The sequence below is a fragment of the Heterodontus francisci genome, chromosome 17 (assembly GCF_036365525.1).
Source record: "Heterodontus francisci isolate sHetFra1 chromosome 17, sHetFra1.hap1, whole genome shotgun sequence".
NCBI classification, from domain to species: Eukaryota; Metazoa; Chordata; class Chondrichthyes; order Heterodontiformes; family Heterodontidae; genus Heterodontus; species Heterodontus francisci.
In genome coordinates this window covers 36,123,526-36,140,890 of record NC_090387.1, presented here as the reverse complement: position 1 = coordinate 36,140,890, position 17,365 = coordinate 36,123,526, and the positions used below count along the sequence as shown (strand labels likewise).

The following is a 17,365-nucleotide window of genomic DNA, read 5'->3' as shown; positions in this document are numbered from 1 at the left end:
AATTCGCTTGAAATTTTCTTTATAGCTCTGAAAATTTAGTAGTTCTTCTGCAGGGGAAAGTTCTATGAACTAAATCCATGTACTCTTAGTAGCAATCATCAAAACTCATTCTGAAGTGTGCTGCTGGGGGGTAGATACTCAACCGTATGCAGTAAGAAATGTGCATACCCCAGCTGATAAATACATGGTGGAAGGAACTATTTCAATCAATTTTATTTTGGTGTAGCAAGTTTGGGGATTAAGGACAAGTATATTTGGACAGTTACACATACTGAACAAAGTGAGCTAGAGTTGTAGTTACAGTCTGTATTGCTAGCAGGTGGACAGCTTCCTTGTTCCAATTTCTGATCGAAAATAATTCTAATCAAGTCATTATCTCACTTGCACAGAATTTATTGAAATTGGTACCTGCAAAAAGTTGTTAACTTTACAATGTAAATCACTCAAGCAGTTTCTTTCATGACACATACCTTATCTGTACTTCAAATCCAAAATACTTGTGTGACAACACTGCCTGGTCTGCCTGCACACCACACTGATCCAGTAATGGCATTAGTACTGGAAAGGAATACAAAGACATGCTCAATGTTTTTGAGGTGAATAAGGGGTGATTTCTGGACATACTTGTTTCAGCTAACAACAGCTATTTTTTAAAAAACTGCTTATTCCTATGGTGGTAATTTATTACTAACTCATCACCAAGAGATTGGATAGAATACCAAATTGGAGATTAACTGTTGGTCTTATGTCACAGAGCCTGTATTTATTGAATAATAACCAAATAATAACCAAAGCTACTAAGTATCATCACCTCATTCCATGACAATATGAAAGGCACAATTCAACATGGTGGCTCCTCATCAGAGCCCTTTCCTATCCTGAGTGGCGTGAAACAGGGCTGTGTTCTCGCACCCACACTTTTTGGGATTTTCTTCTCCCTGCTGCTTTCACATGCGTTCAAGTCCTCTGAAGAAGGAATTTTCCTCCACACAAGATCAGGGGGCAGGTTGTTCAACCTTGCCCGTCTAGGAGTGAAGACCAAAGTACGGAAAGTCCTCATTAGGGAACTCCTCTTTGCTGACGATGCTGCTTTAACATCTCACACTGAAGAGTGCCTGCAGAGTCTCATTGTCAGGTTTGCGGCTGCCTGCAATGAATTTGGCCTAACCATCAGCCTCAAGAAAACGAACATCATGGGGCAGGACGTCAGAAATGCTCCATCCATCAATATTGGCGACCACGCTCTGGAAGTGGTTCAAGAGTTCACCTACCTAGGCTCAACTATCACCAGTAACCTGTCTCGAGATGCAGAAATCAACAAGCGCAAGAGAGTGTGGGAAAATGGCGCACTGACACGGAACACAAAAGTCCGAGTGTATCAGGCCTGTGTCCTCAGTACCTTGCTCTATGGCAGCGAGGCCTGGACAACATATGTCAGCCAAGAGCGACGTCTCAATTCATTCCATCTTCGCTGCCCCCGGAGAATACTTGGCATCAGGTGGCAGGACCGTATCTCCAACACAGAAGTCCTCGAGGCGGCCAACATCCCCAGCTTGTACACACTACTGAGTCAGCGGCGCTTGAGATGGCTTGGCCATGTGAGCCGCATGGAAGATGGCAGGATCCCCAAAGACACATTGTACAGCGAGCTCGCCACTGGTATCAGACCCACCGGCCGTCCATGTCTCCGCTTTAAAAGACGTCTGCAAACGCGACATGAAATCCTGTGACATTAATCACAAGTCGTGGGAGTCAGTTGCCAGCTTTTGCCAGAGCTGGCGGGCAGCCATAAAGACAGGGCTAAAATGTGACGAGTCGAAGAGACTTAATAGTTGGCAGGAAAAAAGACAGAGGCGCAAGGAGAGAGCCAACTGTGCAACAGCCCCGACAAACAAATTTCTCTGCAGCACCTGTGGAAGAGTCTGTCACTCTAGAATTGGCCTTTATAGCCACTCCAGGCGCTGCTTCACAAACCACTGACCACCTCCAGGCGCGTATCCATTGTCTCTCGAGATAAGGAGGCCCAAAAGAACATCACCAAGAGATTGGATATAATACCAAACTGGAGATTAACTGCTGGTCTTACGTCACAGAGCCTGTATTCATTGAATAAATTAAAATCAATCCCTATTATAGTTTTAAATAAACTTATTTAAAAGCAGGACAGTCCAACCTTTAATTGAAAAGGTATTTATTGTTCGGTTTTCATACACAAAGCTGCTTGCCTTTCTTAGTCTATTACCATAACGACATCCAATCACTTCCCAAATCTGTCATTAATTCTGACTGTTTCCCCATAGAGACCAAAAAAGTCCATTCAGCAACAAATGATCGAGTCTGTGCTTTAGCCCAGTTCCCTCAGTTCATAGCCCAGGCAATCTATGAACACAAGTACCATTTCAACTGGACAAACATGAACCAGACCTTCACTGTAACACTGGCCAGCTGATTACCAAGTGCTAAATTAGCACCGAAAACACCAAAAAGAACCACCAAATTTGGGATAGGGCAATTATACTACACCATTTGCATTGATACACATACATTGTATCTGCATCCAAAGAAATCTTGTAGTAACAATGGGGTGGGGAGAGAAATCATCTCAACAAATTTCAAAGTTCTCACCTTGTCAGTTTTCACCTTTTTAACACCATCTCATAGTGCTCAGATTTAATCAGCAATTCTATTCCTCTGGCTTGTGCCAAACAGCCAACAAAGCCCGCTAGCCCTACAACACTGTTGAGCAGCCATCTCATACAAGGGACACAAGGGTGCACAGTACTTTAGTGCATTATAACTCTAACATGCTGCTTTCCAGAGGATATTTGTGTCTGCAATTCTACAATCTTAACCATGATTCCTTGGAAAGATGTGTTTCTCCATTTAGGACGGAGATAAGGAGAAAACTTTTCTCTGAGGAATTCACTTCCTCAAAGAACAGCAAAGGCTGGGTCATTGAATATATTCAACACTGATTTAGATAGATTATTGATAGACAAGGGAGTCAAGTGTTATGGAAGGGGGGTGGGGGTAGACAAGCAAGTGGAGTTGAGGCCACATTCAGATCAGTCATGATCTTATCAAATGGCAGAGCAGGCTTGAGGGGATGAATGGCCTACTCCTGCTCCTAATTTGTATGTTCAGAGTAGACATTTTCACCACAGTCAGTGAGAGCTTCTGAGTTTTAGTTATCTCAAGTTGCTAAAGGTGCTTAAGAACATTAGCAACGTCCCAGGGGTAGGTCTCCAGCTGCTTTGTGTGTCAGGCAGAGGAAAATAGGAGGAAGCGTTCCCTCCCATCACATGAAGCACACTGATACAGAAAAGAATACTCATACATACAACTGTGGAAAAAATTTCATTTAGCACCACCACAAAAAGAAAATCACAAGGAACTCTGGAACTGTAGAGCACAAGTTTCAAACTATTTTTGAAAAATAAATTATCAAGACCAATTTATAGCAAGACACCATACACTCCCATATATCAAATTACACAATGCTGGCGATAAGCATCACACACATCCACAAAATAATTTCTATCAGTTAAGAACATATTCTCATGCCAACTTTACGCAAGTGCATAGTTTTATGTATGTTCAGCACAAATCTTTCTGCTCACCACTTAAAGGACCAATTTGAAGATTGACAGGCATTACATCAGTATTTTCTCACGTCTTCCTTTTGCTTCTTATATAATAAATACAAGCAAGATAAAAAATATTTAAGAGTTTGTAAACAAGAAATAAATCACCATTCTTAATGCATGTATTTTAATTGCCAATTCATGCCTCATCTTCACATTGGTTGGGTAAGAAGTTTATAAAAATGATGGCAGAAAAGATTGGCACTGAACAGGTTCTAAAGAAGATATCTTTAATATATAGCTGTTGAAATTCTCAGTTGAAGCACAAGGTCAGCACTTCACAACTTACCACTTGGAAACTCTATGAGAGCTTTTTGCATCAAATGCTTAGCTCGCTCCTGCTTTTGAGTGCGTTCAGTATCTGATAGATCTTCTCGTTGACTAAGATGGTAATAAGCCAGTGGAACAGAGAATGCAAAATTTGGGAGCTGAGACAGATTTAAATGAAACTGAGAGACAACAGAAAAGGAATAAGATGTTACTGACAAAACTAAGACCAAATATGATACAAACACTCAATAGCATCAATCATGCCGGCAATAGTGCTGAAGACCTGTGCTCCAGAATTGGCCGTGCCCCTAGCCAAGTTGTTCCAGTACAGCTACAACACTGGCATCGACCTGACTGTGGAAAATTACCCAAATATGTCCTCCACACAAAAAGCAGGACATATCCAACCTGGCCAATTACTGCCCCATCAGTCCACTCTCAATCACCAGTAAAGTGATGGAAAGTGTCGTCAAGTGTTTTAAGCGGAACTTACTCAACAATAACCTGCCCACAGACACTCAGTTTGGGTTCTGCCAGGGTCACTCAGCTCCTGACCACATTAAAGCCTTGGTCCAAACATGGACAAAAGAGCTGAACTCAAGATGAGGTGAGAGTGACTGCCCTTGACATCAAGGCAATATTTGACCAAGTGTGGCATCAGGGAACCCTAGCAAAACTGCAGTCAATGGGAATTAGGGGGAAAACTCCACTGGCTGGAGTCATACCTAGAACAAAGGAAGATAGGTGTGGTTGTTGGAGATCAATCATCTTAGTCCCAGGACATCACTACAGGAGATCCTCAGGGTTATGTCCTAGGCCCCTCAATCATCTTCAGTTGCTTCACCTATGAGCTTCCATCCATCATAAGATCAGAAGTGGAGATGTTCGCTGATTGTACAATGTTTAGCACCTTCCACAACTCCTCAGATACTGAAGCAGTCCATATCCATATGCAACAAGACCTGAACAACATTCAGGCTTGGGCTGATAAGTGGCAAGTTACATTTGACCACAAAAGTGCCAGGCAATGACCATCGCCAAAAAGTGAGAATCGAACTTACTACTTATGATTACTGAGTTGGATGATCAGCCATGATCATAATGAATGGCAGAGCAGGCTCAAAAGGCTGAATGGCCTACTTCTGCTCCTATTTTCTATGTTTCTAAGAGCTACAAATCACTGTTGCTATATAACTTACTTTGAAATATATTTTTTCCTTTTGCAAAAATTAACTTGTTGGGAATCACAATACATTATTAATAAAAGTGATTACACATTCACATATAAAAGGAGAAATTAATTATGTTTTCATATTTTTACTGCATGCAACCAAAATTAAAGTTGGATTTTATTTTTTCCTGTAGTCACTTGCACTCCATACTGATCCACTCAATTTTAATTAGGACAATGGACTGTATGCTAAAGATCCTCTAATGCCTTTGCTACTGCATATATTGACCAGCACCACAGCAACAGAACAAGATGCAGAGCTTTCAGTTTCCATTCACCAATACTAAAACATAATGTGAGTGCAAGTCAAATCAGCCACAAAATGTGACTTTTACCAGCTTGTATTAGTTTTGGTGTTGCACTTAGTGCTATTACAGATAATGCAACACTCAAGTTCAAGCTTTGACCTTGCTCTGTTTAAAACCACGTTTCCCTATTCAGTACCATGTTTCTCAAAAGGATTGAGATCTCCACAAAGCACCCCTCTCCTGAACTAGGATAGGGATGAAGGATTGAGAAGAAAAAAACCTAGCCAGTATTCCCATTCCTGATTCCAATGAGTGATTCCTACTGGAAAGTGCATGTATTTTGATAGTTGGTGAAGATCAAACTTGGCTATAATGTCCCACAAATACCTTGCCACTGCTCATATTTGGGTCAATAAACGTAGGGTAACAGGCACCCATTGAATTGCACTTCAGCACAGTCAACATCATCAGGACTGAGGGCGGGGTGAAATAAGCATTGAACACAAAAACATTATTGTTAATTCAGCTGTTTGTATGCAATATAAATTCAAAATTGTAACAAGCAAACCAACCATGGACATGTTCTCACCTCCCATTCCTCGTAGAGTCGTATCAGGAAAGCATATTCCCTTGCTCGCAATGCCAAAAAATCAATAATCAACAAAGCACATAGTGGATCTCTCTCAGGGTCCAGGCTACAGAGACAGACATTATGAATTAGATTGCGCCAGCAGTAAAACAATATTTTTATTGAGCCCGAGTTCCTACTGTATGATTTTCAATTACTTCACAATATTTCCTATTTCCCAAAGTCTTTAGTGTACTTAGTTCACTGGTTTAGTTTGCAAAGCTCTATTTTAAAGAGTAAATTTATCTTTCCATTTTAGTGTCAATGAAATGTATCTGTGTACTCTGGAATAGAGCGATGAAGAGCTCCTTCACAGAAATCATAAAATGGGCTGAACATTCATTTTTTGAGGCCTAACGTAGGTTGAAGGAGATTGGTTCTTTAAAACTGAGCACTGAATTGTTTTCCCCTTTTTACTGTTTGCAAAACTCAATCAACTTCTATTGTTAAAGAGCTTAAGCAAAAGGAACGATAACACATTGTACTTAACTATTAATATTCTATTAAAAACAGGTTTCAAGGTAACAAAAGATGGAATACTGTGGGGGGGCGGGGGAGGTGGGGGGAGACAAGTTCAATCACTCTTTCCATTCAGTTTCCAATCTGTCCAGTTCCAATGACTGAGATGGTACAAAGGATGTTTGTCAATGGGCTTCTGATTGTAGGACTGCTATTAAATTGTAAATAGTTTATTCGCCTCAATTTTGGCCACAGGAGGCTCAAGACCTACTCAGGAAAGAGAGGAAGCAAATTCCATTGACAGCTAGGAGAAAGTGTCTTCAGTTCACCAAAATGTTTATATTTTGAAGTTAAGAGCAAGAAAATCTGCAATTTCTCTCTGCAACGATCTTGTCCAGAGGTTTTACAATTAGAATAGGCAGCTTGGCATGAGAGTGTTTCACATTTGATACACTTATCTGCTCAGGAACTGTGGCAGCATTTTGTTTCATCATGTTGTCACTTAAAAACAGATTTTTAAACTTCACAGTACTTCATAATTTCAACTTTCTTCCCTCTGAAGACATTCCATACAAGTCACTTTAAAAAGTTATTTTTTATTTTGCAGCAATGAAAAGTGGAGGCTTGTGACATAAGCATACAACCTGTACATTTTCACTGCAAAACTAAATTTGGTCAGGCTAGTAACTTGACAGATATTTGTTTCTGCTCAGTCATAGAAGTTAATTTGGTGATTTTTTTTTTCTCGATGAGCATTTCAGCCTCAAAAGTGACAAAGTTATCAACAGGATATGTGCCAACAGGTAATTTCTGATTCTTACCAGCGGATGAGCTTACAAAACTCTAGTGCTGTGCGTGGACAACCCCTTTTTTCCAGAAATATCATATGCTTGTACAGTGCAAGGAAGAACGACCTGTGCATGTACAAAGAGGGGAGAATCTGCATCAGATAAAGGAAATATAAGTAAAAAGTTCTCTCATTTGGGGAGGCGGGAGGAGAAAAAGGTGGACAGTGCCGTAAGCTACATCAATGGAATTAAACTCGAAAGGCATACTTAAGACTGCAAGAAAATGCATGAACAAATAAGTGACTATTTCCTCCAACTCCATTATTGTTGATCATGACTGCAAATTTCCTGGTGTACAAATACTAATACATATTATTCAAAAATGTCAAATTATATTAAAAGAATACTTCAAGGAAGACTCACAAATATCAGTTGGCCTTCCATTTGTACCTGCCAGCTTTTAAGAACAAAAGTGAAATTAAAATTTGCCTTTGATTAAATTATCTAAGCTGTCCAACATACCCAGAGAGCAACAGCCTGTGCCCTGTTCGAGTTCATTTCGCAGCAGCATATGAAAGGGACAAGGTGCTGAATTCAGCACTAAGCTGAAGAATAATTAAAAGATTACAGCAGTATACTGCTTTCTCACCATGTCATGCTTGCACTTTAGTGATGCAGTAATTCATGTCCCTGCTCAACTGTTTGGCTAAACCTCAAGACTAATCCCAATTTGTCTCATCACAAGATCTGCTGTACTTAAAAATTTATGTGCAAGATTGCCAACTGCAGGCAAAGCATTAAGCATAGCCCCTCATGTTGCTAATATGGTAGGCCAATATGAAGGTCATTGATCTGAAACCTTAACTCTGTTGCTCTCTCCACACACGTTGCCTGACATGAGTATTTCCAGCATTTTTAAAGTTTTTATTTTAGGCCAATATTTGTATGTGTTACAAAGAGACTACTACAAAGAACCAATACAGAAAAAGCACAGCTTCTAACAATTCAAGGAGAAGCTCGCTATACAAATATTAAATCTAACGCTTTAACAAGTGTAGTACAAACCTGTTCTCAGCTCGGCAATAATCTAACCGGCTAGTTCCATTGGTCAGGCTAAACACTGGGTGAAATGCACTTTCAAAACAGTACAGTGCTTTTTCTGAATGGAAGAAAGGGAGAAAAAATAATTTACTGATGCATATAATCTTTGGCATATTTGAAAAAACATCCCAACTCTTGTAAGAGATTAGAAAATCTTCCCTATATTTCCATAACGCAATTATGAGGGAACTAAACTTGCAGGTCTATGGGGATAGAGTGGGGGAATGGAACTGACTGGATTGTTCTACAGAGAGCTGGCATGGACTCAATGGGCCGAGTGGCCACCTTCTGCACCATAATGACTCGGATTCTAACAGTGCAACTGAGCACTTCTCCATATATTGATTTAGTTAGTGCCAGCTAGAAAACTCTGATGAGGTATTCAAGATTTATGAAGGTATTGTTTCTACTAATATATGAGACAATAACAAGAGGACATAAATTTATGATCATAAAAAGAATTAAAGGTGAGGTTAGAAGAAATTTCTTTGGAGGGTGGCTAAAATGTGGAATTCTATGACACAAACTGTTGTTGAAACACAGTCCATACATTATTTTCAAAGCAAATTAGATTGTTGCTTGAAAAATAGGCTATTAAAGAGCATGGGGAGTGAGATGTTTACAAAAAAAACACTAGTGCAGACTTGTTGGCTGAATGGCCTGTTTGTGTTGTAACATTTTGCAATTCTACATCAATTTATGTACACTGAGCAACTATATTAAACCCAGCCAATTAATTCACAAGCCTTTAAAGATAGAAATATGATTACCCCAGTTTGCTAATGAACAGTAACTTCAGTCAAGTTTGATTAGACCAAAAATGATCAGCCACAACTTGAAACATCGACAGCATTTACAAATAATTCAATACCTAGAAACATAAGTTTATCCAACACATTGCATTTATGGCAAAGTAACCCCTATGGGAAACTGAAGTACAAGATCCCACAATTAGATTTAGAACTCGACAAATTTATTTAAGTAGCTTGATTGTATCAAGTGGCTGCATAAACCAACAACCAGAAATTAAGTCCTAAAATCCCAAAGGGAGACTAGTTCAAATCCTAGTTTAAACTGCCAATTATGTTTAAGAAAGGAAGCTTTTCTAATTTCAATCAAGTAAGTTGTGAATGGCAGCCAGATATAAATAGGCAGGGACTATCCTATCCTCTTGACTGCAAATCAGACCACAGGTGCGAGATACAAATTTTGTTGGGGGCAAAGGGAGAAAATACTGCTGACTAGTATGAAACTATGCCCTTCAATGGATATGCATTCACAATTCTGTTCTGAAATTACTGCCTGCCTCTTACCAATTAGATCACGTGCCATTTCCTGATCCTCTTGCATCCGACAGATGTCACTTAGTTGCAGTAGTGAGTCGATGTGATGTGGATTCAGACGAAGCAATGCCTAGAATCAGGTAGGAAAGAATCACTTGTGTTGATAGCCACTAACGACTTTGATGATTAAAGTGCCCACCATATGCAACTGTGGCTTAATGACGACTTACGTTTAGTAGAGGATCTAGCTCCTATTCATTTTCGGGAAAGCCGCATGCAGTAAGAAGCACTAGTGAAACAGGGTTTTCGGGGGGGCTTGTTTTCTCCTGCCCTACAAGGAGGTTTCGATGCCCGCACTGTCCACAAGGTGCCACATAAAAGATTATTGCGCAAAGTAGGAGCTCATGGTGTAGGGGTTAACATATCAGCATGGATAGAAGATTGGCTGGCTGGCAGGCAGGCAGAAAACAGAGTATGCATAAATGGGTCCTTTTCCGATTGGCAGGATGTGACATGTGGAGTCCCGCAGGGGTCTGTGCTGGGGCCTCAACTGTTTACAATTTATATCAATGATTTTGATGAGGGGAGCGATGGCATGGTAGCTAAATTTGCAGATGACACAAAGATAGGTAGGAAAATATGTTGTGAAGAGGACATAAGGAGGTTGCAGACTGATATAGATGGGTTGAGTGGGCAAAAATCTGGCAGATGGAGTGTAATGTGGGAAAATGGGAAGTTGTTCACATTGGCAGGAAGAATAAAAAAAGCAGAGTATTACTTAAACGGAGAATGACTGCAAAATTCCGACATGCAGAGGGGTGTAGGTGTTCTAATACAGGAGTCACAAAAGGTTAGTATGCAGGTACAGCAGGTAATAAAGTAGGCTAATGGAATGCTATCCTTTATCAAGAGAGGAATTGAAAATAAATGTAAGGATGTTATGCTAAGTTATACAGGGCATTGGTGAGACCACATCGCGAATACTGTTTGCAGTAGATCCTGAATGGTCTTGACAAAGTGGATGTGGAGAGGACGTTTCCTCTTGTGGGGGAGTCCAGAACTCAGGGCACTGTTTTAAAATTAGGGGACACCCTTTTAAGACAGAGATGAGGAGTAATTTTTTTTCCTCAGAGGGTTGTGCGACTTTGGAACTCTGCCTCAGAAGGTGGTGGGGGCAGGGACATTGAATATTTTTTTTTTTAAGGTCGAGGTAGATAGATTCTGGTTAGGCAAGGGAAATTGGGGGTAGATGGGAATGTGAATTCGAAACACAAACAGATCAGTCATGAGCTTATTGAATAGCGGAGCAGGCTCGAGGGGCCGAATGGCCTTCATCTGCTCCTAACTCGTATGTACGTATGTAAATTTCCATGAAATCAGAATCCAATCAAATAAAGCAACTTCAATTTCTGTTGACCAAGTTTAACAGAAAATCACACTTTTTTAGGCATCGGCTTGGGGGTGGGTGTGAGGGAGATGGAGAGGCTGACTCCAGGGTCTTTGCGATTTTAATGTTCACAGACTGTATTCTGCAAAACTGATATTAACACTTTCACTGCCTTATCTCTAATTTGAAGAGGGATTACAACTTTAATCAATATTTCTGGAAGTCTGCAAATAGATTTTTTTTAATAAAAAGGTAGAATATATAGCTCTTGTTGGTTAGATGCTACTGCTGTAATAGCAGAATTGTGGGCGTACCAATTGGATATTTTTATTAGTAGAGCATAATATTTGTGAAACAACCTATTTGCAAAGAGTTCTTGTGCAACTGGCTAAAAGAATAAGTAGCTTTATCTTATAAAGAATATTTTCGATTTGTTGCTGACTCAACAGTACAACTGTAGATATATACAATGACATCTTTAAAGAAATTTAGAGACTGGTTACAGGCTAATTTTTCCTTTCCTACAAAAATCAGGCAATTTGATTGCCATGTATTTAATTTCTGCTTGTTCGACACAATCTATTAACAGCCTACCAGAATGTTATTTGGGTCCATAGAGTCTACTGCATCCAAGAACTTGAACTGGGTCTGTTGATAATCGCGGCTGTGTTCAAAGGTGAAATACTGAGCTCCTCCCTTTGCCTCTAGCAGCTGCATAGAAATCCCTATAAGTGGCAAAGCAGAAGTTAAGTTCTGGATTGATTCTGATTTTGGACACTAAGGGTAATAATGTGGAGTATCATATTATAGTTAAAAAAGCATTTTTTGGGTGGGGGAGGAAGAGAGGAGGAAAGAGCAAACATTAAAACTATGGGCTGAATTTTCACCTTGGGGGCCAGGACTGTTTTCCAAGCCCGAACCCGCCCCTGGGGGAGCATGGGGCAACAGTCACTGACTTGGAATATTGACCGGGGTTCCCTCTGAATTGGCATGGAGACAGGTCTAATTAAGAGCGGCAGGCAGGCTCTCTAAGCTGGAGGGCCAGAGGTCTTCCAGCTTCAGAGGAGCACCCAGCTGCAATGAATGGTAAGTAACTAAGGCACTTCAACACGCAAGTGCACTCTCAGCCATGCCTTCAAAAATGTAATTAAGAAAAATAGAGAAAGCAGCCAGGCGACCACTGTTTGGGGGGGGGGGGGGGGGGGTGGCGGTTGATGGGGTTGGGGGTGCCTCTTTACAGTGCAGCCTTTGGCTGTAACCTGACTCAAGCAGGGAGGGAGACAGGGAGGGCGGGCTTGTAGGCCTGCCTAAAGCACTGGCACCTGATACTGCAGCTGGATGCCAGCCTTCAGGCAGTTAACCTGCACCTTCCCCATGCCCATCATGTCAGGAAACTGGTGGTTGACTGGAAAATCCCAGTTGGCCTCCTTTTTCCCTACTTAACAAGGTTCTTAATGAGCCTAATTGTCTGCCTGGAGAGAGGGCGGGCTGCCTTCCTGGGCCCCAAAATCATTTCAGGAACGGAGTCGCAAAACTGACACGCTGACTAGCCTCATAATTTTTGGGCCCCGTCCACCTCTGCTCCTGACCTTGGACCTGAAAATTCAGCCCCAAAACAAAGTACTTTCTAAAACCTGCTGGATTGTTTTACCAGTTTCCATTATTGCAGTACTCATATTTCAGTAGCTAGGTAGATATCTATGTTCTTCACTATCTGAACATAGCCAAGTTGAATCAACTCTAAACTGTTGCACCATGCAGCCTCATGTGATAAAACAATATCACCATATAGGTAGCATATATTTACCTGTTTTAGTGTACCGTGGCCAAGTATCTTTTGGTGTTGTGAGCCACATACTCCTGTGCAATGAACGATGCCGCTGCTTTGACCTGATTTGAAAGATTTTAAGTGGAAAAAAAAGTGAAAGCTTCCATTCTTAATACGCTAGTGAAAAACCTTTAGTCAAACAGCATAGAATTAAACAATTCAAGCAGAAATCAAAACTTTAATTTAGAATTTTTCCCCATTAAACAAAAGACACTGAATTAAACACTAAGTAGAAATCAGTTAAAGCAAGATTATATCACATACTATCACAACTTAAATAGGTTGAAAACAATGGCCATCTTTTAGTTCCCAACACCTGCACAACAAACGAGCTAACCTTTGTTCTCCAAGAACTGCTCGCGCCCCAAAATATCTCTTTAGTTCAGTCTCTGGATTCAGATTCCTGCAAGAAATATGTTAATTTATGATAAGCAGGAGATAGAGAAAAGCAAATATTGAATAAAAAAGGAAGACTTGCATTTATATAACGCCTTTCACAATCTCAGGATGTCTCAGAGTGCTTTGCAGCCATTACGTGCTTTTGAAGCATTGTAATATAGGAAACACAGGAGGCAATTTGTACATAGCAAACTTCCACAAACAGCAAAATGATAACAGATAATCCGTTTTAATGATATTAGTTGTGGAATAAATATAGGCCAGGACACCAGGGAGAACTCTCTTCCTCCTCCTCTTCGAATAGTGTCATGGGATCTTTTACAGCCACCTGGGAGAGCAGATGGGGCTTCAGTTTAACGTCATCCAAAAGACAGCACCTCTGACCATGTAGCACTCCCTCAATACTCCACTGCTTTTGTGTTCAAACTTCTAGAGTGGGACTTGAACCCACAACCTCCTGAATTAAATGAGTGCGCTACCACTGAGCCACAGCGTATACATCAATTAAATTAAATAGCTTAACCTCAAGTAGTAATTGTTGCTTTTTCATGACTCAATGTACACAAATTGATGCTACCAATCTATCAAAATGCCAAATGGCCAAAACTGATGTTACCACTCCTACATGATAAAAATTAGATTTTATTGCTCACCTATGTTCAACATACAGCAATGGTCTTGTTTCTGCACTGACGCTGTGAGTTTGGTACTGGAAACCATTGGGCCCCTCAATCTCTTGTAGAATGCTATCAATGTCATCGACAGCACTTTCCTGGAAAGAGGACAAACACTAAGATTTTATAGGACAACTCAACTTTACTTATTGTTAAGAGTGAACAGAAAGGAGGCCTATTCAGGTCTGTCATTGTAAGTTCAAAATCATCTAATTTGATTACTTTTTGCATTATAAGCTAACATTACATTCACTTTCCTTTGTTGATACACTTTACATAAATAGAGAAAACAGAATTGCAAAGTACTGCTTAATCACCATTCGCATCATCACCTGGGCATCAGCAGGAGTATTGTTCCGATTTTTCTTTTTCTTTTTTTTCCGTTTGGGCTTGTTATTTGAATTTGTCTAAGAAGCAAAAAAAATGTGTCTTCAGAAGTATTCAATTAAATAGAAACTAATATTCTTTAACAAATATAAAGCAGCCAGATTTCATGTGTAGCAACCATTTAAACAGTAAAAGGAATAGGTGGATAAGACATTTTGCACTTCATGTGCATCCACCACACTTGTTACAGGTGCGAAACATTCTTTTTTTTAGAAAAAAAGTTAGATTCTTGAGCTGCAGTGGAATTTACAGGCAATTACAATGACCTGAATTTAAAAAGGAAATATATTTAATTTGCTTATTTTGACAACTTCCGAATAGGAAATTACTTAAGTGGTGTCTTTAAAGGTACAAATTGGGTTAAAACATCCCCATCTTTGGAGGACATCATAACCATGTTCCAGAATAAACATGAGCAACACCACTGGAGATCTACCAGTTGTAGTTAAGTTTGGCACAATGGAATGAGACAAAAGCTTTTGTGTTAGAGTCCAACAAGCACAGTGAATTCACTTAGATTTAAGGTATTTTTCTACTAAACAATACGTGTGTACAAAGCAAAAGTTCTACCCCGCAATTCCTTAATAACTCAAGGATGAAGTGCAATGCACAAAAGGCACTGTAAAGTTTGAAATTAGTTGCTAAGCCCCATGCATGAAATACTAAAAGTTTACCTGCAAAATGTCAGATTCATTTTCCAATTTTTCATTTTTCTTTTCTAGTCCTTCATTTTCTATATTCTCTATAGTTTTAATTTGATCATCCTCCCCAGCCAAAGGGACTTTGAGCCTCAAATCTATACCATCTGATTCTTCTGTAGGATATTCCTCATTAGTTGCATTAATTTCTGCATCATTCTCAGCATCAGCTTCACTTGTCTACAGAAATAGAAAATAAAGCAAAAACTTATACAAGGACTCTATTGACCTCCAGATATTACAATTGCCCCTTACATTTCTCATTCTTCAATGGTAAGTGCTTTTCCAAGTACTAGAACTACATATACTGTAATCAGTTTAATCAGAATCACTGGACTCAATGTTTACATTTTCATGTATTTAAAAGAATAATTTGAAATAGCCACTCAAGTACTGAATCCATGGCAATAAATAGTTTCCTAATGATACTCAAAGTACAAGGCTTTTATGGAATATACCAAAATTATACAATAACCCAGCGCAATGTTTTCAATCCCTACTTTCATTATCAGAAACAGGGTAATTCAAGTCAAGCTTACTCTGTGCATGTGGTTACTAGACCTCTCAATAAACAGCGACCACCCCCACTACAGCTGTTTACACCTTCAAATAGGTAAACTTATTATTTTGCAGTTACAGTAAAAAAATACAGACTATCCCAAGTCAGAAAAGGGAGGAATAATACAGTTGTATCATACAGTATAAAAGAAAACTTGACTATGTTAAAGAAAAATGCTCGGTCCCTCCACTGGTCAGGAAAATAAATGATTAGTTCTTGAACGTGCACAATAATTTCTGCAATTTAAAATACAGAAATTATTTATTGGGCAAGACATTAAACATACGCCATGCCCTTTTACTCAGTTGGGCATAAAAAGGTTGCACAGCAATTACAGAATAACATGGAGTTCTCATAGTGCTCTGGTCCATATTCATCCCTTCACTCAAAAGTGAGACCTTACTTTGCAAATGCATTGACCTGCATAACATTCATGACAATGCAAAAGTAATTCATTAATTATAAAGTGCGTTGACGCATCCTGGCATTGTGATAAAGTACAAGTGCCAGTATCCCAACTCCAATCTCGAGACATAAACATTCTCCCAACTTGCCATAACAGCCCCGAGACTCACTGCTTTAAGCTTAAGTTGCAGGGGATTTGTTTTGGTAGTTTTTTTTTGAAGTCAAGATTCACCAAACCCTCCCCCTCCTCCCGGGGCCCCCGCTCCCTCACCAGCTGGTGCAGGTTGCTAGCCGCCGCTTTCTTTTTCTTGTTCCTCCGCTGTTTTCGAAGCGGTGCAGGCTCCAGCGGCCGCTCCTCCTCCTGGTCCACAAGGTGATTGAGCGGCTCCTGTATCCGCTCCCCGCGCAATTTCCGCAGGCTCCGCGATGACATGATACCGGTGCCAGCCGGGGCCTAGGACCTGCACCGCGCCTGCGCCACTTCTCACCGGAAGCCGGTGGCCGGAAGTGGAGTGGCCTGGACGGGGGGGGAAGGAGTTAGGCGGGGCGGGGGAATGGAATTGTTGAAGTGTGTCAGCACCGCAGGAATAGAGTGTCAGTGGCATGATTTATATTTCATGCTTTATCATTACAGATGGTATTGTATTTAGTTTGTTTTGCAAAACTTTATTTTCCCCCTCCCTTACCATTGGTTATCACCCCTGGATGTTTTTGAATCTTTGATAAATTTCCCTCTCCTGTCTCTTTTTTGATATCTTTGTCTGTTATCTGAATTTCAAGTATTTGTAATTTATTCTGCTGTAATTTATCTTGCATTTTACTTTCTGTTTCCACCTGTTTTCTGTGTTATATGTTCAGTAATCCAGTTCTTTTCCTCTTCAATCCACTCATAAAAAATATAAATTGCCCCGAGTAGGTGGTAGGGAAATATATAGGGACCGGTGGGGATGATATTGGAATATGGGATTCGTGTAGGATTAGTATAAATGGGTGGTTGATGGTCGGCACAGACTCGGTGGGCCGAAGGGCCTGTTTCAGTGCTGTATCTCTAAACTAAACTAAACTAAACTAAAACAATGCCAGATAGTGTGGCAACACCATACACTGGTATATTGGGAAGCTTTGATCAGGTTGGGATTTTTAAAATGTTGGTACTCACATTCCCAGAGTTCTCTCGTACCATTTTCACAAGTTGACCCTTATATTTTTCATGTATTGCATTCACAATGAAGCAAAAATATACTTCAATTCTCTTCCACTATATTTCCCTTCTATTAAAATCCCTCTTTATGTTTCTTGAATCACACACCAATTCTTCAACTAACAGATGAATGGTTAGTGGAATTAGATGAGATTACATAGGCAAACTCTTTCAA

General features: G+C 40.1%; 1 protein-coding gene across 2 annotated transcripts in view; it reads right to left on the bottom strand.

The window, feature by feature from the left end:
• The window catches only part of tcf25 (transcription factor 25 (basic helix-loop-helix)), a 30,956-nt gene extending 14,474 nt beyond the window's left edge, over positions 1–16,482 (bottom strand). Inside the window, exons 1-13 of one of the 2 annotated variants that reach the window (XM_068049275.1) lie at positions 16,261–16,482; positions 15,002–15,205; positions 14,258–14,347; positions 13,920–14,038; positions 13,205–13,270; positions 12,847–12,929; positions 11,634–11,764; positions 9,683–9,782; positions 8,334–8,427; positions 7,302–7,394; positions 5,983–6,088; positions 3,934–4,093; positions 471–558 (exon numbers count right to left, since the gene is read on the bottom strand). In XM_068049275.1, the coding sequence (XP_067905376.1) occupies positions 471–558; positions 3,934–4,093; positions 5,983–6,088; positions 7,302–7,394; positions 8,334–8,427; positions 9,683–9,782; positions 11,634–11,764; positions 12,847–12,929; positions 13,205–13,270; positions 13,920–14,038; positions 14,258–14,347; positions 15,002–15,205; positions 16,261–16,422 (1,496 nt within the window). In that variant the 5' untranslated portion in view covers positions 16,423–16,482. The remainder of the gene's footprint in view (positions 1–470; positions 559–3,933; positions 4,094–5,982; positions 6,089–7,301; positions 7,395–8,333; positions 8,428–9,682; positions 9,783–11,633; positions 11,765–12,846; positions 12,930–13,204; positions 13,271–13,919; positions 14,039–14,257; positions 14,348–15,001; positions 15,206–16,260) is intronic. The other variant, XM_068049276.1, reaches the window with a different exon arrangement.
• Between the last annotated feature and the right edge of the window lie 883 nt (positions 16,483–17,365).